Source organism: Brassica oleracea, chromosome C2 (assembly GCF_000695525.1).
Source record: "Brassica oleracea var. oleracea cultivar TO1000 chromosome C2, BOL, whole genome shotgun sequence".
NCBI lineage: Eukaryota > Viridiplantae > Streptophyta > Magnoliopsida > Brassicales > Brassicaceae > Brassica > Brassica oleracea.
The window spans coordinates 25,651,940-25,674,027 of NC_027749.1; the positions used below are offsets into that span (position 1 = coordinate 25,651,940).

General features: G+C 34.0%; 2 protein-coding genes across 2 annotated transcripts; both read left to right on the forward strand.

The window, feature by feature from the left end:
* The first annotated feature begins 1,448 nt into the window (after nt 1-1,448).
* LOC106324962 (trehalose-phosphate phosphatase B) lies at nt 1,449-4,140 on the forward strand. Its single transcript, XM_013762964.1, has 11 exons — nt 1,449-1,828; nt 1,920-2,060; nt 2,146-2,217; nt 2,315-2,407; nt 2,494-2,550; nt 2,652-2,753; nt 2,991-3,068; nt 3,198-3,267; nt 3,362-3,432; nt 3,564-3,656; nt 3,761-4,140. Exons 1-11 carry the CDS (start codon nt 1,526-1,528, stop codon nt 3,818-3,820), a joined length of 1,140 nt encoding a protein of 379 aa, XP_013618418.1. The 5' UTR covers nt 1,449-1,525; the 3' UTR covers nt 3,821-4,140.
* A 7,205-nt stretch (nt 4,141-11,345) lies between these two features.
* On the forward strand, nt 11,346-13,470 carry LOC106323843. Its single transcript, XM_013761902.1, has 3 exons — nt 11,346-11,610; nt 11,889-12,678; nt 12,963-13,470. The coding sequence occupies exons 1-3, from the start codon at nt 11,346-11,348 to the stop codon at nt 13,468-13,470; spliced, it is 1,563 nt and encodes a 520-aa protein (XP_013617356.1).
* Nucleotides 13,471-22,088: the final 8,618 nt, after the last annotated feature.

Genomic DNA, 22,088 nt, shown 5'->3' on the forward strand with positions numbered 1-22,088 from the left:
ATTCTTATATTCACGTATAGCCAATAGGAATCGGAGACATCTTTTGCCGAGATTATGTGGAGATATGGTTTTTGATCAAATTCTTGAATCTATTAATATGTTGATGTGTATTGTAGGAATTTCGAATAACTTTTCTATAAAAAAAAAGATCGAATAACCTTGAAAGCTCGAGGTTATTGATTTCATACTGTAAAACATTTCATGCCGGCCGCGTTTTGGTCATTACATTCCTTGAATTTTATTCTACCACTACTTTTTACCTTAAGACTTCACATTCAAACACAAAAAATACTTGGAAATTCAGTTTATTTTTCATAAGAACATCATATGGACCATTCCAACAAATTCATTTCTACACATCTATCCATGTAAATGTGGAACATACCTAGTTAATTTTGCAGCGTTAATAAATCGCATCTTTAAATTCAAATCAAAACTCTTATCCATTTTAATCAAAACCACACTCAAGTAATCGTAACTAAAGAATTAATCAAGCAAATAACCATTCATAATATAGCTCGCATTACAACAACAAGCTGATTTCTTAAATAAAAATGTTCACTTTTGTATTCCATGAATTAACTCATATTTACATGCTACTTTAAATATTGACCTACAATAAAATATTAGACGTAAGTTGTTTAAATCATACATAAATATATAATAAAAATTCGCAACTGGAGTCATTTTAAAAATAAAATAAAAAACATATCCAATTCGAACAAAACTCCTAGTACTCAAAAAATATTATGGTTCAACTAGTTATTTAATTATTTATTATGACACCGGGTACATTTTTTATAAATATTTATCTACAATATTTTATTATTCATCAATATAAATAGATATATGCTATATTTTATAATGTATTTTAGTATCTTGATTGTCTACTCTTCAAAAACTTTCAGAACGAATGAAATTATATATTTTCATATTTCATTTACATTTTCAAATATTGAAAATGATTCATGTCATATCTAAATAATAGGCTTAGGAAAACCTAAGTAAACTAAGAGCATGATTACACCCGATCTCTTATTTGGAGTTTTTAACTTATGATTTGATATTTTTTTTTACATTTTTTGGCTAAGAGACATCTCTTATATTTCTTATTTAAGATACAGTGTTTAGATTTTCTTAGTTAAAACTAAAAACTATCTCTTAGCCGAAACTAAAAATCTAGCTAAAAGATCCAAGTTAATCATGGCCTAAAGATCCAATGGAGTGGAAAAAAGAAGAAGAGGGAATTAAAAGGCTGAAAATAAGAGAGAGAGAGGGGCATAATGTGGCCAAAAAGGTACAGAGGGAGCCACCAATGATAGTTGAAGTTTTTGCAATTTCTTTTGTCTCATATACTTAATTATTTTTTCTCTCTTCCTTCTCTTCACACTTCTCCTTATAAATTCCTCTTCTCCTTCTTCATTTCCTCCTCATCATTCACACACACACACACACTGTCTCTCTTTCTCTCTGTCTTCTCCATATATATATCTCTCCTCTCGTTCTCAACACACTTGTGAGAAATATGACGAACCAGAATGTCATCGTCTCCGACAGAAATCCCATCTTGGGTTCAAAAACCATCACAGTCTCTGTCTCTAACTCTCCCCTGTTCTCTTCACCTTCCACTTACTTTACCTTCCCTCGTCGAAAGTTCTTGGAACTTCTTGAAGCAGCTGACAAAAACAACAACAACAACAACAAGAACAATCTTGGTGCTGGAAAGATTGCATCGTGGGTTGATTCCATGCGTGATTCTTCTCCTACACGTCTCAGATCCTCTTCTCGTGACTCTGACTCAGACAACGACGAAAAAATATCTTGGATCGTACGTTACTTATTTGTACCTTAAATCTAAATTACCCATATCAAGATTTTGGTATATCATCATGATTTCGTATTTTTATTTTTATTTTTAGGTTAGATTTCCATCAGCTTTGAATATGTTTGATAAGATTATGAATGCTGCAAAAGGGAAACAAATTGTGATGTTTCTTGATTACGACGGGACGCTTTCTCCTATAGTTGAAGATCCCGACAAAGCTTACATAACACATGAGGTTTTTATTCTGTTCCATGTCTAAAACCTTGTTATTTAATTATTTAATTGTTTTTGGTTTAATAATATTGTAATTATTTCAACAGATGCGAGAGGTTGTAAAGGATGTGGCTCTAAACTTCCCTACTGCTATAGTCACTGGACGATCCATTGATAAGGTACATTATATTTTACCAAATTTTGATATAAACTATATACTCTATATATATGATGAAGTCTATATTAATATTAATTATGTGAGATAACTACTTTCAGGTTCGTGCTTTTGTCAAACTCAACGAGATTTACTACGCTGGAAGCCATGGCATGGACATTGAAGGACCTACCAACGAAAATAGTTACGGCGAGGTGAGAAAACAATGCAGAAAAATTTATTGTTAAAAAAAACTAATTATCTAATTACTAATCTATTTTCTTTTGTGAAATGGTCTTAGAGTAATCAGGGAGTGCTGTTTCAACCTGCTCGTGAGTTTGTACCAATGATCGAGAAGGTGCATTTTGAGGCTTTTATTACCTTCACAAATGTAACTAATCGAATTACAGAGAGTGAAAACAGTAAATATATTTAACTTTATTGTGTATATAACTTCAGGTGGTTAAGATTTTAGAAGAAAAGACAAAATGTATCCCTGGGGCTATGGTGGAGAACAACACGTTTTGTCTGTCCGTACATTTTCGACGTGTTGATGAGAAAGTAAGAACAAAAATGATTATGAAAACCGAAAAAACTTTCTCTTCTTTGTGAAATGGTCCACAGTGCTTATTGTTTTTAACCCAAAATATTTTACAAATAAACTTAAAAGACTTATATCTTGTTCAAATGTAACGTCTAGGTTTCACATAAAACTATTGTTTGATATGCATTAAACACTATACTTTTTGTAACGTCTTCTAATTATTTGTCTATGTACTTTTTTTTTGTTTCTAACAGAGATGGGCCGCATTAGCCGAACAAGTAAAATCAGTTCTAGTTGATTATCCAAAGCTGAAACTAACCCAAGGTAGAAAGGTAAAATTAATCTTCCTCTCCCTCTTTTTACTAGTCCTTAGAAGGCTAAGTGTACTTTATGTAGAATAATAATACAATAACAATCATCTTTATCAGACTACTAACTAATCTATTTATTTGTAAAACCAGGTGCTTGAAATCCGCCCCACAATCAAATGGGACAAGGGCCAAGCCCTCAATTTTTTGCTAAGATCATTAGGTGAGAGCATCACGTATATGCATTTATTTATCTAATATTTGGGAAATAATTGTTAGTTCTGTTCATTCTTATATCCTTGATCTTATTAAAATAGGATTCGAAAATTCGGAAAATGTTGTTCCGGTGTATATTGGAGATGACCGTACCGACGAAGATGCGTTTAAGGTATGATGACAATTAGTTATAACACGTTTACGTACCATCAACTACTCTTATTTTTCTAGGTTTTTTTAAATATACTTTAATATGCAGTTCAACAAATATTAACGTTGTAAATTAACCATATATTTCGATAGGTTTTACGTGAAAAGGGACAAGGTTTTGGGATTCTTGTCTCAAAAGTTCCAAAGGAAACCAATGCCTCTTATTCTCTTCAAGACCCTTCTCAGGTAAATTTAATCTTAGCCGTTTATGATTTAATATAAAAATGATCGCAACCTTATACCTATATTTATGACTGTTATATTAAACTGGAAACCATTTTAATTTACAGGTTAATGAGTTTCTGAAGCGTTTGGTAGAGTGGAAGAGGAAGACAGTTGGGGAAGAGTGAAACAAATACCGCATTAATAACACCTGAGTTTATTTCTAAATTTTGAGGAGAATATTTATATTGTCAACCTTTTAAGAAAACTAGTAGATGCTTAGAGGGTGTTTCGGCCAGAAGTATCTTAACTTTTCTACATGGATCCAGAAATTGTAAATTTCGTGTAACGATTCAGAAAAGGGAGAAAATGTATTAATATATTCTCCGACGTTTATTCATATTTTTTTTCTACCATTCACTGTTTAATCAGTGAATATGGGATGATGTTTTCGATATGAGAAAAGTTTTTACACGTAGTATCTTTTACATTGAGGTCGTTAATAATATTCACGGGTGTTTCATAAGCTGTAAAAACATCTTTTTGAACCAATTATATTTATTGTGGTTTAGCGACGAAACATTAATTGACTTTAAAAAAAGATTAATAGAGTTTTAAATTTTGAGGGAATAGAGTTCAATGTTTTTACCGCGAGCTTTATTTTAGTTAACCATTATAGTTGCTTTCAATGATAAGAATATTTAGCTTTTCACATGCAGGTTGTAAGCTTATGTTCTTATTTTCAAATAAAATGATCATTTTCCAATTAAGTTTTAATATATTGGTAGTTGATGGACATAACAACACTTTGAAAAGAATATAATCAAAGAGAATGAATATACTTTTATTATTATATTATGATATTACCTTTAACGCAGAGTAAACATTGTTACAGGTGTTTAGATTACATGCGCACTGCACAATACGTGCTTATAATTATATACTAATTAGCCAAATGTCATCGGGTTCGGGTTTTGGTTTCCGAGATTACATTGGATTTTTTTGTAGGAATACGAGAAACTCCCTGTAAAAGTAATAAAACAAAGTGCTTAACAAACAAAAGAGGGTAATAAAACAAAGTAGCGATCATTTAGAAATCACATGAATACAGATGCATATAACTAGGTATTATAAGTACGATAGAAAAGTATTAAATAATGTTATTTAAATAACAAAGCTGTAAACATCTTTATACAAAGGAAAGTATTAAACAAGAATGAAAGTACTGTTTTGCAATGAAAGAAAAGCTCTTCTTGTCTGTTTATTTAAATATTAGAAAGTAGAATGTAAGTATAATATGATTTTGGGTAGTCAGCAGAAATCACTACCGCAAATCCAACAAGTTCAAATCCCATATATTATCTTACAATATTTTGAGTTCCCCCAAAGAGTGTATAGAGCTAAACTTTTTGGATATTAGTATACTGATGAATATAGACGTACTGAAAATGAAAATTTAGTATATGTACAATTTAAATCATATATAATTTATATTTAGACCAAAAATATAGTTTATATAAACAGAATATACCAAGTGATGAGATTATTTCAGAAAATCTCACTTTACAAGAAAACATGACTATTTCATTAATTTGACAATATACATGGCAACTTGAAAATATTTGTGATTATTTCATCAGACAAAAAACTAGCATTTGTTTATATCTAACTAGCTACTTTTAGATCCTTTCAGTTTTTAACTGATTGATTTTCTATTTTCCACTTATATTATTATTATATAATAGCAATGTTTTACAACAAATAGTTATTTTTGAAATAATTTTCCACAAATATATAGGTTTTAATTATTTTTGATTGATAGTTCCTTAAGTTTTCAATGCTTTATCATTGATTAATAATTAATTGAAAAGGTAAAAAGCTAATTTGTGATTTATAAAATTAGCTTATAAAATATAAAATATTTCAAACAAAATAAAACATAATTTGATTTGTATCCAATATCAAGAACAAGTTTACAAAGAGTTTGCTGAAGTGTTTTTTTTTTTGAAAATGAGTTTGCTGAAGTGTTATTCTTTGAACAATTTTTTTTTACAGTATATATTTTGTTAAATTACCAACTTCAACCTAAAAAAAATTCAAAAAAAAGAAACTTCAACCTAAAAGGAAAATGCTTATCAATATATTAATTTATATGGTTGAAGTTCCTATTTTTTTTAATTATTGGAAGAATAAAGGAAACCTCAGGGTGGCCATACACAACTTTATATATCCATATATAGAAACTTAAAGCTCATTAATTCTTTTTTTTTGAAAAAGGTCATTAATTGGTTTGTGATTTTGGACTATTGGGGTTGCGGTGTGATGAGAAGGAAAACTTGACGAAGATATTAGTTTAGACGACTTTTGTTGAATCCAAATTTGTGTGGGGTTTCAATTTATTTTTCTCTTTCCCTCATTTCCATTATTCACTTATGTTGCATTGTTGTGCATATGTATAAATTGAGTACATTTTCCACTACCGTCGCCATTAAAAATAATGTATATATATATATATATAAATATATATATGTATAATTTCTGGTATGTATTTCTTTTTTTGAAAGCATTTCCGGTATGTATGTTGACAGACGAATAAAGATGTTGTCAGACTCATCCGTGCCCGGATTACATAAATGGACACATTCAGTCTTCGGTCTTCACTAGAAAGTATTTAACATAAACCATTTGAATATATTTGTGACAAAAAAAAAACAATTTGAATATATATTTTGTAACATCCGAGTTGTGATATGTGAAAAGGTTTAAGAGAATTGATTTGGCTACCTATGTCCCCAATGTTGACTTACATTTTCCGTCACACATTCGTTTAGAACTCCAGAGTTAAGTGTGCTTGGACTGGAGTAGTGAAAGGATTGGTGACCTATCGGGAAGTGATTCGCGATACCGTGCGAGTGAGGCCAAAGCACGGGAAAAGGTCGGGTGGTGATTATAGGGTCAGTAAACAATGATTCCGAGCCTTGAAAAATTAACGGACCGACCGTCAGACAGGATGGGGTCCACGGGCCGAGAGAGCGGACGTGGGTGGCCCATTAGCTGTGGGCGGTCGGGGCGTTATAAGTGGTATCAGAGCTGGTTAGCCATCTCAGTTCTGACCTGAGAGGCGTCTTGAGACCTGTCGTGGGGCGCAACGAGGACGTTGCTTTCTTTGAGAGGGGGTGAATTGTAACATCCCGAGTTGTGATATGTGAAAAGGCTTAAGAGAATTGATTTGGCTACCTATGTCACCAATGTTGACTTACCTTTTCCGTCACACATTCGTTTAGAACTCCAGAGTTAAGCGTGCTTGGACTGGAGTAGTGAAAGGATGGGTGACCTATCGGGAAGTGATTCGCGATACCGTGCGAGTGAGGCCAAAGCACGGGGAAAGGTCGGGTGGTGATTGCAGGGTCAGTAAACAATGATTCCGAGCCTTGGAAAATTAACGGACCGACCGACAGACAGGATGTGACCCACGGGCCGAGAAAGCGGACGTGGGTGGCCCATTAGCTGTGGGCGGTCGGGGCGTTATATATTTTTGTAACTTAGGCTTTCAATTTGAATATGTTTTTTGATAAAACATTATAAATAATGTTGTAGAATATTAACGTAGAGACTGGACTAATTTAGTATGTTAATTATGATCTCTTGTAAAAAAATCAGAAGCCAAAACTTTCTTTTTGAGAAAGAAAAGCGCATAGGTAGGGCTTTGAACCCAGGTCGTGTGATAAAGGCCAGAAATCCAGGTCGCGTGATAAAGACCAGAAGCCAAAAATTCTATATATGATCTATTGTTAGCCATTGTAAAATTTATGTTGCGTGTTAGCGACTGAAGATTTCATAGACTAGTTCGAACTTTGACACAATATCTATCAACTAAGACAAACACATAATTTCAAAGGTTAATGCAATGGAACTCTAGTTAAATTGGAATCCAATATATCTGATGTATAAACATAGTTGGTTCTGACTTCTCTTTTTTACTCATAAACAACTTTTACTAACTATCTGATTTTCCATACAAAGGTTTATCAGTCTATACATGATTTTCCAACCACAAAGACACTTAGAATATAACTTAGGGACATTAGACATAGATGTAAAAATCTCCTTTAATATTAGTGTATTAAACGTTAAATATTTATATTACAAATATAAAGATATCAGATTCAAAAAGTTGGTGATAGTAGTCATAGTATAATATCAGTCTATACTTGCATTTTCTGTTATTTTCTAAAATGAATTTTTAAATGTATTCAAAAAGTAGTAACAGAAAATTATATCAAACCGGTCCTGTATATATATACATTATAATAATATATCTAAATATAGATTTAGATGTATTCATGACAGACTATAATAGCTAGGATGTCATTAGGCTTTATCCATACATTTTAGATGTAAAATTCTTAACAATTACATGTTCCGCGATCTTGACAATGCGATAAGGAGTAATATATAAATATTTCTTTTTACACTTGACAAATAATTATTGTGGCAACCTGCAGGGAGATGAAAACATAAACTACAAGTTGCATGCAGATCGAGAACATGCAATTTACTCAATCAAATATTGTTTAATTGTAACTTTTGTAATAAATTAATCATCTCAAATATCTGAGAAAACTAAAGGGAGATGCTTAAAACCTGTTTAATTCTAAACGACACAATTTTTTTTTTTAAATGTTGTGCATGTAATAACCATCATAACTAAAAATCAGTTATACAAATATAGTCTTTTTTTTTGTCTGCGTATAAATAATAGAATCAAATAATGGACTTATTATATAGATGATAGATCTGACCTTATATTGCTTACTACTAAGCCACGGAAGGAAGCTCAACAAGTGGGAAATAATAAGATTCAATTGCATGCGCATATTGAAAAATACTTCCGAGTTGGTTTAATTATGATTTTTTTGTTAATAGGCATTCGATTTATTTCTCTTAAACAGACAGCTTTTTGATGTGGCCATATGCTATTATACTATCAAACAAAGATCAGAACTGTTTTAAGATAGCATGCAAATTGCATTTTATATTTAAGACAAATTGGAATGGTTAGATAAATGAGAAAATGGAAAAATAGGACACTTAAAATTTGGATTTGTCCCCTTAGGACTTTATCTACGATTTTTGTCTCATTAAGATTTTAATACGATTGTACTAATAGATTTTTGAAAGTTAACTTAATTAAAATATATAATATTTATTTTTAGTTTTTTTTAATACAACTTTGTAGATGAAAAAGGGTAAATAGAAAAAGGGAAAAAGACACGGAAAATCTAAAATTTTACTTTTTTTTCTCATCTTCTCCGCTGATACTCTTCCTCTTTTCTTAATGGCGATTTTTCTTGTTTTTCACATGATTAAACCCAAGTCCTCTATGTTCTTTGTTTCTTCTTTCTCGTATTTGTTCTCTAGTTGTGATTAGCTCTAATTCTTCTTTAACCGGTTTAATTCATCTTCAAATTTGGAGCAACTGCTGCAGATTTTCACCTGTTTTTATCTTTATGGATGCTTCAAAACTCGATTTTTTCTTAGCCCAGTCCACCAAAAGGTATTGAATCAGCGTTTTTCTCATTAAAGGCCTCTCAAGATTTGGTCTTATGAGTTTTTGATGGGTGTAGCGGCGGTAGAGGAAGAGTGAATGACAGAGAGAATGATCGGCGCTGACCTCAGGGCCGTAGTGGGAGGAGGAGGCAAAGATAAAAGACGTGCTTAGAAGACTTTTGTAAGTGACGGTTTAGAGATATTGTAAAGTTTGTTTTTTAAGATTAAAATAATTTTTGTTTTTAATACCGAGGTTTTAGGTTATGGAGACTCAGAAGAGCGACAGCGATGGAGACACATCAAACCCTAATGGAGGAGGCGCGCATGGAATTCCGACGGCGGTGGAGGTCTCCTCACAGGTGACGTTAGCGGATCCGACTGTGGAAGTGGGCGAGCTAATTCCCAATGGAGATGTGGATTCTGGAGTTATGAAGGAAAGGGCAGTTGGTTTGGAAATAGCACCAATGGTATCTGTGGAGGGTGATGTACTTGGAGATATGAAGGAGATGGAGGATTCTTCGAAATCGGCAACGGTGGTACTAGCTGGGGTAGATACTGGTACGCACTCGCCGTGGAAGAGGGGACCTGCTGCGGGGGATGTGCAGCCTGTGATCGATATTGTGGATGGCGTTGCTTCATTTCTCATTCCAAATGATATTTTTGAGGATGCGGAGTTGTAGTGGAAGAGTTATGTAGTGAGATATTTCATAGGAGAAGGGCCCCATGTGGGCTCGATACATGCCATAGTGAATCATATCTGGTCTTCTTCAAAGAGCGGATCTAAGATTGATGTGCAGTTCATTGATAAAAACACAATCTTGTTTCATATTGAGAGCAGTCAAATGAGGTCTCGAGTGATTCAGCGACGTTACTGGAATATCTCAGATGTACCTCTTGTGGTAAGTGTGGTCACCGGAATCTGCTCTGAAGCCTCATGAACTTACGGCGATGCCTTTGTGGATTGACCTTAAAGGTGTTCCTAATGACCTATTCTCTCACAAGGGACTGAAGTGTTTGACGAAAGTAGACGGAAAATTCGTTAAACTTCACCCAAATACGGAAAAGTGTATCTGGTTGGATGTTGCTCGTGTCCTTGCAGAGGTGGATTTGCTTAAACCATTGATTGAGAAAATTGTGTTTAAGGTAGGCTTGGGCATCCGGGTCTTTGGGTCGGGTACGGATCGGGTATTGTCGGGTCTGGATTCTTTGGGTCCTAGCAATTTAGACCCATATAGGTACCTATAACTTTTTGGGTCGGTTCCGGGTCGGGTCCGGGTCGGTTCGGGTCTATAATTTCAATACCCGTAAAATACCCAAAATTTTCGGGTATATTTCGGATCCGGGTCGGTTCGGATATTTAGGACCCGAAATAGACCCGAAGTACCCGAACTGGACCCGAAAACTCTAAAAATACCCGAAGAACCGCAAAAATACCCCAAAAATTTATCCAAAATCAGACCCGAAAACCCAAAACATACCCGAATTTTACCCGAATACCAAAATTATATTTTCTAAAAATCTTAAATTTCACCAAAAACCTACAATTATACCCGAAAATCCAAACCCGAAACTTTAAAAAAAATCCGAAATACCAAAAATATACTCAATCACTCAAATATACCTAGTATATACAATTATTTGCGGGTACTTCGGGTACCCGAACGGGTCTCGGGTCGGGTCCGGGTAAAATGCCCAGGCCTAGTTTAAGGATAAAGCTAGAGATCAATGTGAGATTGAGGTCAAGTTTCCATAGCTTCCTACACAATGTTTTGTATGTCAGGGATGGGGGCATAAAGGAACAGAGTGCAAGGCAGCTAATGTAACTATCCTCAAGAGAGGAGAAGAGAATGTTGCGCAGACGGGGACTGTTGCAGTTCCTATCCTGACGTTGGAGAAGACGCACCGAGAGAGTAATGTGGTTACAGACCTGCTGAGAGAATTAACAGCATTTTCCACTGGCTCCCTTGTCCAAGGAGAGAGCTCCAATGGCGCTCAAATCCCATATCAGCCTCTTGCTTCTAAAACGGTGGGAAGGGTTGAAAGATCAAAGTCTTACCCAAGGATTCAGATATCTGAATCTACAACTGTGACTTTTTCTGCTCTTGAGGAAGGGAATTGGGCATTGGTTTCTGGCAAATCACAAAGCAATGGAGATGGATGGTGATGGGTAGCCCGCATGGACATGTGGAAGGTTCGAGTGTAGTGGTTTCACCATCTAAATTCAGCCCTTTAATGGAGATTGAGGATGATGGGGAAGAGGAAGCTGCAGAGGTTCAGAACGAGGTTGTGGAGGAGGTTGAGGAAGGTGAGGTTATCGAGGAGAGAGGGGTCCTACTAATACCCTCTCGGGGAAAGAGATCTCAGGTTGCAAATGTGCACAAGTCAGCTAAGAAGACAATTGTTAGAACGAAGGACCTGAAGTTCGAAGGTAGGCATGGCCAATACAAAAAATCTTTTGTACAGAAGCTATGATGAGTTTCTTTTCATGGAACCTGCGTGGTTTTAATATGGCACGCAAGCATCGAGCAGTTCGAAGTTGGATTCTGGCTGAAAAGCCTTTGTTTGGTTGCCTTGTTGAAACAAGAGTTCGAGATGGAAAGTTTAAAAAAATGTTTTGATGCAGCTTTGCCACATTGCAAGTTTTAACGAATTATGAGTATCATCATCTTGGGAGAATCTAGTTTTGTTGGTCTGACCGTGTGGTAGTAACTAAGCTTCATATGAGCGATCAGATCATCACGTGTGCCATCCAAATCCCGGAGTCAGGAGAGCAGTTCATTTGTTCAGCTATATACACTCACAATATAGCTATTGAGAGGATTTCATCATGGAGGGATCTTAGGGGAACACAAGCTTCTTATGCTTATCTCAACTTGCCTTGGGTTCTCACTGGAGAATACAATGTCAAGCTGGCCTCTAACGAGCATTCTCGTGCAATGGATTACCGCAGTGATCAGGTGGGAATGACGCATTTTCAAGAAGTTATCACAGACTGTGGATTACTGGATCTACCATATGTTGGAACTCTGTTCACATGGTGGAATAAGAGAGAAGAGGACCCTATTGGGAAAAAATTAGACCGAGCTTTGGTCGATGGTGAATGGTTGAAACGTTACCCACAATCTTATGCAAATTTTTATGCTGGAGGGGTGTCTGATCACGCTAGATGTTTGGTCAGATTAACAGGGCAACTTGATGAATCCCGTAAGCCTTTTCGTTTCTTCAATTATCTTGCTGACCACGAGGAGTTCTTACCAACTGTTAAGGGAGTTTGGGATACTACACCACAGTTGTATCATTCACGCTCTGCTTTAACTTGTTTTCATCAGAAATTGAAGCAGTTAAAGTTCCACCTGAATGCTCTGAATAAATCGAAGTATGGTGATTTGCTGATTAGGACTAAACAAGCGTATGAGGATCTCTGTGAGTGCCAGAATAAAGCTCTTTTAGATCCTAGTCTAGCAACTTTTGCTAGAGCAACAGAGGCTTCAGAAAGGTGGCATAAATTGGCGAAGATTGAAGAGAAATTATTTTGACAAAAGTCATGTATTAGATGGTTGCAAGTCGGAGATAATAACACAGTTTTTTTTCATCGTATGGTATAGAACATAACCCTAGGAACACCATTCACAGTCTCACGACAGAACAAGGGGAAGTGCTTACATCACTGGTTGATATCAAGAAAGAGGCGGTGTCTTATTTTCATCGGTTTTTGAAGACTCAAGATACAAATGGAGGGGAGGTTTCAGTGGATGAGCTATAGAATCTTTTGATTTATAGATGCCCAGGAGAAGCTTGTGAGCAGCTAGTTACACCAGTTACTAGTCAAGAAATCTATGCAACCCTTCTTTCACTTCCTAATGATAAAGTTTTTGGTCCGGACGGCTATACGAAGGATTTTTATGTGGCAGGTTGGCCTGTGATTGGAAGGGATTTCATCACGACACTACAGTCATTCTTTATGTTCGGGTTTCTACCTACAAGCATAAACGCTACGATATTGGCTTTGGTCCCAAAGACAGAAAGTGCTCAGAAGATGAAAGATTATAGTCCAATTGCATGTTGCAACCTGTTGTATAAGGTGATCTCGAAGGTGCTAGCAAACAGACTGAAAGTTATTTTTCCTGATGCACTTGAAGCTAATCAGAGCGCTTTTATCAAAGAAAGCCTGTTACAGGAGAACATCATCTTGGCGTCTGAGTTAGTAAATGGTTATCACAAGCAGTCTATTTCAGAGAGATGTGCTATAAAGTTTGATATTTCTAAAGCGTTTGATACGGTCAAATGATCCTTCATAGTCTCAGTCCTTCGAGCAATGGGGATCCCTGCTCAGTTTATTCATTGGATTTAGCTCTACATCTCAACAGCAGCCTTGAAGGATTCTTCACCAGTGCTCGAGGAATCAGGCATGGATGTTCTTTCTCTCCATATCTGTATGTTACCCTTAGCAATGTACTATCAAAGCTACTCAATCAAGCAGTTGAGGCAGGAAGGTTTTCATATCATCCGCAATGCCAAGGAGTGAAGCTAACTCATCTTAGCTTTACAGATTTTAGTATTCACCAATGGCACATCTTCGTCCTTGCTTGGGGTTTTGGAGGTTATGAAATCTTATTTAGCTATGTCAGGGCTTCATATTAATGCGGGTAAATCAGAAATTTATGCCGCTGGGAACAACCTTGATCTCATGATCACTAAAGTCGAGAGCCAGCATTAGTGTGGGAAGCTTACCAATTCGTTATTTGGGTATGCCTTTAACGACAAAAACTCTATCTAGCCATGGCTATGAGCCGCTCATAGATAATATTAGGAGAAGGATGTTGTGCTGGTCTAATAAAAGTCTATCATTTGCTGGAAGGCTTCAGTTGATTAAGTCTGTGATTGTAAGCACGGTTAATTTTTGGAGCTCTGCGTTTATTCTACCTGTTAAATGCTTGGATGCAATTGAGAAAATGTGTAGTGCTTTCCTCTTGTCGGGATCACCAACACAGACTCATAAAGCAAAGGTAAGCTGGGAGGATGTGTGTTATCCCAAGGAAGAAAGAGGTCTTCGGATTAGGATATTAAAGGACTCTTCTAAGGTATTTGCCTTGAGACTAATATGAAGGCTCTTTACGCAACCTTCTTCGATGTGGGTATGCTGGGTACGAGATTATTTGCTCCGTTATAGCTCTTTTTGGGATATCAGAGATGATACTCAAGGCTCATGGATTTGGCAAAAACTTCTTAAACTTTGGGGTATGGCTTATGAATTTATGAAGATGGAGGTGCGAAGTGGGTCTACTACTTATTTTTGGTTTGATAATTGGATGGGGAATGGAAGGCTGATTGATGTCACATGAGCGGTTGGGACCATCTATCTTGGCCTTCCGCGCAAGGCTTTGGTCAGTGAAGATGTTACTTCAGATGGATGGTGTGTTAGAGGCAAGCGAAGTAGGCGATTTCAAACACTGTACAATCAGACTCGTGCAGAGCCAATTCCAGATGGAAATCTTGGGGATGATATTGTGATGTGGAAGAAGGGAGAGGATGATTATCAGGACAAATTCGTTTCATCAAGCACTTGGGAGCAGATTCGATCTCGAAAGGATAAGGTTCACTGGCGACAAGTAGTATGGTTCTCGCAAGGATTCCCACGCTATGCATTCATCACATGGCTGGCTGTATTGAATAAATTGTCAATAGGGGATAGGATGAGAAGTTGGAGTATTATTCTAGGATGTGGGCTGTGTGGAGAACGGGATGAGACAAGAGATCACCTCTTTTTCGCTTGTCCATACTCATTTACGGTGTCAGAAGGGCTTGTGTGAGGGTTTTTTGGAGCGAGAACAAATCCGGACTGGACACAAACGCTAAACATGGTTAAGGGAAACAGACTCAACCGGCTTGACTCTCTACTGATTAAGATGGTCTTTCAAATGACAATCTATCATGTGTGGAGAGAAAGAAATGCGAGAAGGCATCGGACAGCCTGGACATCTATGAGTCAGCTCCACAGGACTATAGACAAGACAATGCGAAACAGGATTGTGTCACTCAAATATGGCCCTCGTCACCGAAATGCAAGCCTGCTTCAAAGATGTTTTGAGGTTACTGGGTAGAGGAAGGGTTCACGAGGCTTTTCATTTTGTTTATAGTTTCGAATTACAGCCTTTTCTTTCTATAGTCACCATTCTTTTGTAAATGTAATTCTTTACACTTAGATTGGTCAATAAATTTGAAATTTCATCAAAAAAATAAAATAAAATAAAATAATTTTTTTTTTTTGGATGGATGAATCAGGAAGTGTATCTTGCGACACAATGCTACTGAGCTAAGGTTGAAAATGCGAGGTGATGGGTTTCTTAAAGTTGAAGACTTGCTTAAACTAGACTTGGAAACAACTGCAAAATTTCAATTGAAGTCACAATTGAGGTCAGTTTCATTGATCTTCATTGTTTCTCATGTTCATTTGATTTGTTGTAATGGCAGTTTGTGTACATGGTACTTACGAGAAGAATTTGGAATCGATCTTGGCATCTGGCTTAAAGCGTATGAATAAACTGCATGTTCATTTTTCTTGTGGCTTCTCAACAGATGGTGAAGTGATAAGTATTAAGATTGATTTATTTCCAGTCTTGCGTAATTGCATGATTTTGGCTATAAGGCATGAGAAGAGATGTTAATGTCTTGATCTTCCTAAATATCAAGAAACCTCTTGAAGGTACGAGAACTCAAATTCAATATTGCTATGTTGGCTTAAACATTTCACTGTTGATCTTTCCGTCTAGATGGAATTGCTTTCTACATTAATTCAGACAATAAGGTGATTCTGACTGAAGGCATTGATAGTGCAGTGCATGTTGATTACTTCCAAAAGATCGAGTCTTGGCCTAATATGCTACCAGTACACTTATGATTTTTGTATGCTTTTGTATTTGGACAACCTTTTGATTGATGAAAGAAAATATTTGTTCAGAGTTACACATTGCACGTATGTAACTTGAAATGATAATAGATTAAACATTGAAATGAAACGGCGTGGATTAATAGATTACACTCTCAAAATGATAATAGATTACAAACAACTCACTACTCTGCTTAATGTTAGTCTTTGGAGGTGAGATCTGAAACTTAATCATAATAATCTTAGCATTCTCCATTTGAGTAGGTCCACCAAGCATGGTTCACCTTTTTATCAAAGACCAATCTTTTCACCGTGTGTGGATAATCAACAGTCCACCGAACTTCTTAATAATATTGATATTACGCAAATCAACAATCTTAACAAGAAACACAATCATATTTTAGTCAATAGTTATATTTAAAATTCAGGGTCAAAGATACCAAAAGTCTTTGTAGAATTAAATGCTTTCGGAAGTTGTTATGGGTGGTGGATTCTAACGACATATCTATATATTTTTACATTTGCTCGAATTTAAATAATTCAAGGATTGCGGGAGAGAAAAATGTGGGAGAAAAGATATTGTGTGAGATTTAGAGTAGATTTACTTTAGATTTAGAAAATATATTAACTAAAATGGAAGTTCCATATTTTCGTGATATGGCTAAAATATGTATCATGTGTAGAGTAGAGCACTGCATAGTAGATAGATGAGAAATCTATTTTTCTCCACGCGTAGTATTAAGTAATAGCTAGAACATGTTATGACTCCTAAACATGATAATGTAAAACAAGAGTTAATTCCAGAAGTTATAATCAAGCTTTAGGTAGACTAATGATATCTTGACAGAATACAAAACATTTATAACAAAGGTAGAATATATAAGAAAGTTTTGTTTGCATTATATACTAAAAATAAATTAAAATATAATATTTAATATCTGATTTCTAAACTAAATGACTGGTTATGATGAGTATTCTATATATGCTCAGCTACGACATAAAATAAAATATCATTTTACTATTTTAAAAAGAAAATTAAACATATAAATAGTCATATTTATGTTTCAAATAATTTTCAAATTTTTGATATTTTCAAATTTTAATTTATTATTTTTTCATTATAAAATGTTAAAACATGTCTAAAATGGCCAAAATGATTAAAAGTCCTAATGGAACAAATTCAAATTCAAAGTGTTTCATTTTTCCAATTTTCTGTAGATAAATTGGTGTTATGAAACTATGAATTTTCATGCATAATGTTTCGTTTAATTTACAAATACGTCGTAAGAAATTTTAACAATTTGTATACATACGTTGAGAAGAAATTAAGGCAGAAGGAGGAATTTAGTAAAAGTGAGGTCTCTTTTATTTTCTCCTTTGAAGGAAATTTTCATTATTTAAACAAAAAGATATTCGTCATATTATAATGTATTGTTGTGTATATATGGAATAGCGAGTTATTTTCAAATGGTTGGTGTTGAAAAGGAAAGCCGCTATAAAGTAACACTACTTAGGTTGAATGAGGAGTTGGAATCCACTAAAAGTGGTTGAATTTATGTTAAATAAACATATAAAAAGGCTCATATATACTATTGTTATTTTACACTAATCCTTTCTTTTCTAATATGTTAGATATATTTGGAGTTCAAGTGGGACAACCAACATGCTTACATTCTAGGAGAAGACATGACTCGATACGTGTAAAGAAACTAAAGCCATTAAGTGTGTGTGTATCTTCACTTTTATTTACCATATTAATATTTAATTATTTGAGATATTATTTAAAGAAGAAACACACCATCATTGGTGATCCGACTTGAAAATAAAGAGGTAAAACTAAGTACGATTTCCTTCAATTATTGGGATCAACTCTATTTCCCAGTTTGATTTTATGGTAGCTTCTGCCTATTCTTTTTCTTTTTTTATATGTCAATTTTATGTTTTTATAAATGACCAAATAAAAAAACCAGACCCAGAGATATCAAATCTTCCAAAATGTTGTTTCACCCAACTCTAACTAATAAATATTGCATTTTGTGTTGACAAAAAAATATATTACATTTTGAATGAATCACGCTCAAATAGTTTATTTGTCAATATATACACTTCACTTTGTATTTTGTGCTAATAACTTCTTAATTTTAGCTCAATAATCACTGGATGACGTGTTTTACAAACTTTTTGTGAAAGATCTATTCATTCAGATACTGATGGGAAGCTATATATAGCATATAAGATACATTGTATTAGCAAAAAGAATGAGAAATGACCAAAAATGTGAAAAACTCAATATTCATAAATAGATGCTTTGGATGGTGACAACAAGAAAAAAAAAGGAATTGTATCATTTAGGAAATACATAAGAAAAGAAAAAGAGAGCAAACAGTTTGTTTTCTATGTGACAGCTATCAGTGAGTCACTAAACTATGCACATGAACAATGGGGTTCATGTGTTATTCTTTGGATCTGTCCCAGATTAAAATCTCATTATTAGTTAATATGATATTTGTTGTTGAGACCAATTAAAATCTTCAAATCCTAAATATATCCTCAGCAATAGTTAGAGACCTCGATCTAAATTTCAACATTATATAATATAATTTAGACAATATTAAATATAGAACATTTTTTTTGCTTTGTTTTGTTACCTTTTTGGGTGCTTGCAAAAGGAAACAGTCGATGTTATTAGTCTTTTTTTTTTCTTTTGTCCTCAATGTTATTAGTCTTTCTTGTTGCTTATAGTGATTCTGAATGATTCCTAAATCCTCCGAGCAGTGACAACTAGCAAGCAGTTTTGTTGTGCCCTTAACTGATACCAACCATTTAATAATTATTAATTCAAAACTATGTATGTGAAGCCTTCGGTAAAAAAAAATTTATGTGTATGCTTAATGCTTAAATTAAATTCATAATCTATGTACATATATATTCTCAGATTTAAAGATTTCTGCATCAGAGTTCGGATCTCAGACTATGCAATTTCTTGCAGATTACAGAAAATCTAGGTTTTAAGTTTCGGATAATTATGCATACTATGAAAGAAAGACTTACAAGGGATCTTCAACATGGTGCAAGTAAATCTGGTCAGGCATGAATTTTCATAGGATGACTCAGGTGATGCAGTTAAGCATAGGTCCTTAGGTAGTATTGTCGGTTGTCGAATCGTCTATGTAATCTTTCTCATATCGTAATTGTAATATCCCCTAATAAATCAGAGTTAAAAAAAATGTACATATATATTCCCTAATTATAGCTTAAACCCCATCATGTGAAAGCTACGAGGGACCAATTAAAGCTAACACGCATCTTAAAAAGGTACGGGGACCATTTATCAGATTCTCATTATAAGTTAATTACGTATAGTTAGGCAATAATTCAGGTTTCTAAGCGTACACTTGTCAACCTAATGGTCCCCTCATCTCTCTTCTTAATTTGTTTCTCCCATGTTATAGGCTTTTAGCTTCGAGAAATTTGTGTACTATACATTATTTAAGTCACTAAAAATATAGGTTTAATTTTAATTGGGTGATTAATATTTAAGACCATGTGATTAGTGATCTTCGATTGGGGAGCAGAATTAGTTTCCTCCCAATTATTATCCGCTTTCAGGTTTTAAAACGTTGGGAATAACTAAACTTTGGGTAGATGTACTTCTGCACTATTTTTATAATCTTATAAGAATTTCTTTTTGAAGGTTTGCACTATAAGATACTGGAGAAAGACTGCAATTTAGAAGCTAAAGCTAGGGTTAGTTGCTTAGATCTTATAAATTGCTCTATTGGCTATTTTATACTAGCTAGTTCTGAAGATATATTCTAAGATTCCAACTAACAACTTAAATTAAGGACCTTGCAATTATATATAAATATTAGATAATGGGTAACGAATATATAAAATTAATGTTTCATTTAAATATTACTGAAAGTTGAGTGTATAACCTAATAACCAAGGAAAAACGATATAAATAAAAATACTAGAAATCACCAAGGAACAAGACGTTTTATTTTATACAAATTTTGTTTTATATACCTTTTATTTTTTATAAGCGAAAATTGCGTCTAACAAGATAAAAAGACACATTTTTCATAAATAAATTAATAAACAGGCCTTGTTAAAAAAAAACAGTGGGCCAAAAAGAATAATACATATTTGTATACATATCGGGCTATCAAATGATTTGATCACATTGGAATAATATAATCTAATGCGACAAGGTTGTTCGTTTCGCCCCTGGGCCATATAGTCCAAAATGTTTCGTGCCCAAAAGAGAAATTGAAGAAACGGACGGCGTGAGAAAATGCCCTAAGACGAAGAGCAATTGACCAATGGCACTGCAAGCAGCATATTATCACCGTCTAAACTAGGCATGAGCAATCGGGTATTTCAGAGTTTCAATCCTAATTTCTATGATTCTATCACATTCTAGTCTAGTAATTTGTAAGTATTTTAATTTGTATCACATCTTCTTTTTTGTGCATTTATATCACATCCTAAAATCTATAAAATAATCATATATAGTTTGAATTTGGATTATATCAGTTTTCAAAGTAAAAGATAAAATTTAAAAGCAAAACATAAGAAAAACAAATTTAAATTGAATAAAAACTAATCTAACACACATAACAACATAGTGTTAAATCAAGTATAAAAACAAACATCGTTTGGAAACAAATTATGAAGTATTTATTTTTAGGTAACCGGGTAATTAAAGTTTTAGTATTTATTTTTATATATCATATCAAAATAAACATTGAATTAAGTATTTTAAATATGTATGTATGTTCCAAATATTTATATTGACTATTAATTTTAAATTTTTTGGGTTATCCGGTTGGATTAGGTTAGTAACACTTCGAATTCCGATAAGTATTGTTACACCTTACAAAATCTATTTAGGTATTTTTATTTCAGATTGGTAATAGATCGAATTTTGAGTTTGAATTATGTTTAGACTAGGGTAAACCCTCCCTACGGACGGTCGGAAAAATAAATAACCTAATAATACAAATTTATTTTTAAATCTTTAATTTACTTTTAGCTTCAAATAGCATTATATATGTATTATTTTTCATCTTATAAATTATAAACTTTCCGATGAAAAGAAAATTGATTGTATATAATGTGTTATTTCTCTTTTACTATATTCTGGGAGAAAAAGTTGCTTGTGTCTTCTGTTAGTGATTGGATGTGTAGTATTCAAAAGAACTGTTTGAGCGAGTTTAACTATATATTGCACTAGGGGAGTTCGCGCAGAATATTTTTTTATTATTTTTAAGAGAGCATGATTTTTTTTTTGGATAATGTAATTATGTTATCGTTTTTATTTGTTAAGATCATTATTTGATGTTTTTAGTTTGTTATGTAGTAGATGATAAGTTAATATATTTTTTTTGATTTTTTTTTGAATAATATGTTGTTGTGTGTATAGTACTTGTTAGTAGTCAAATGAGCCTCTAACGTAAACTAATATTGAATTTCAATAACTTTGCATCTACGCATTTGTTGATTCTAAGATTAACGGTTTCATCGTCAAAATTGTATTATATTTTTTCATATTTTTGAAAATTATAATTTTTAAGATGTTTTTTGCCCTCTCCCCATATTTTAAACTTGAGCCCTCACCGTCTATGTATTTCGTTACATTTCTGGTGTGTTGTGCTTCTCACCATCACCGGAAAAAGACTCACATTTTTCTCTTGTTTTTCTTGCCTTCTTCACCTATGAGATTATATGGTATTTGTTGCAGATCGGGTTTATGAGTTTTCAGTTATTCGGTTGCTTCCCACGGCATTGTAGGCTGTTCCAATCAATATTGATTGCTCCTCTTGTTCCTTAGATTTCAGCTGATGTTAGGAAGTGCATCTCCTTGGTTGGGTCATAGTTTATTCGTCTTTGATTTTGTATTCCTCGTCGTTGGCTTACCGTCAATAGTCTCTGCTCGTTTTGGTTTTCAAGATCTAGTTTTTGGTGTTCTGACTTCTATGCTCTCTTTCATAGCTCGAGGACGGCTCCATAGTTTT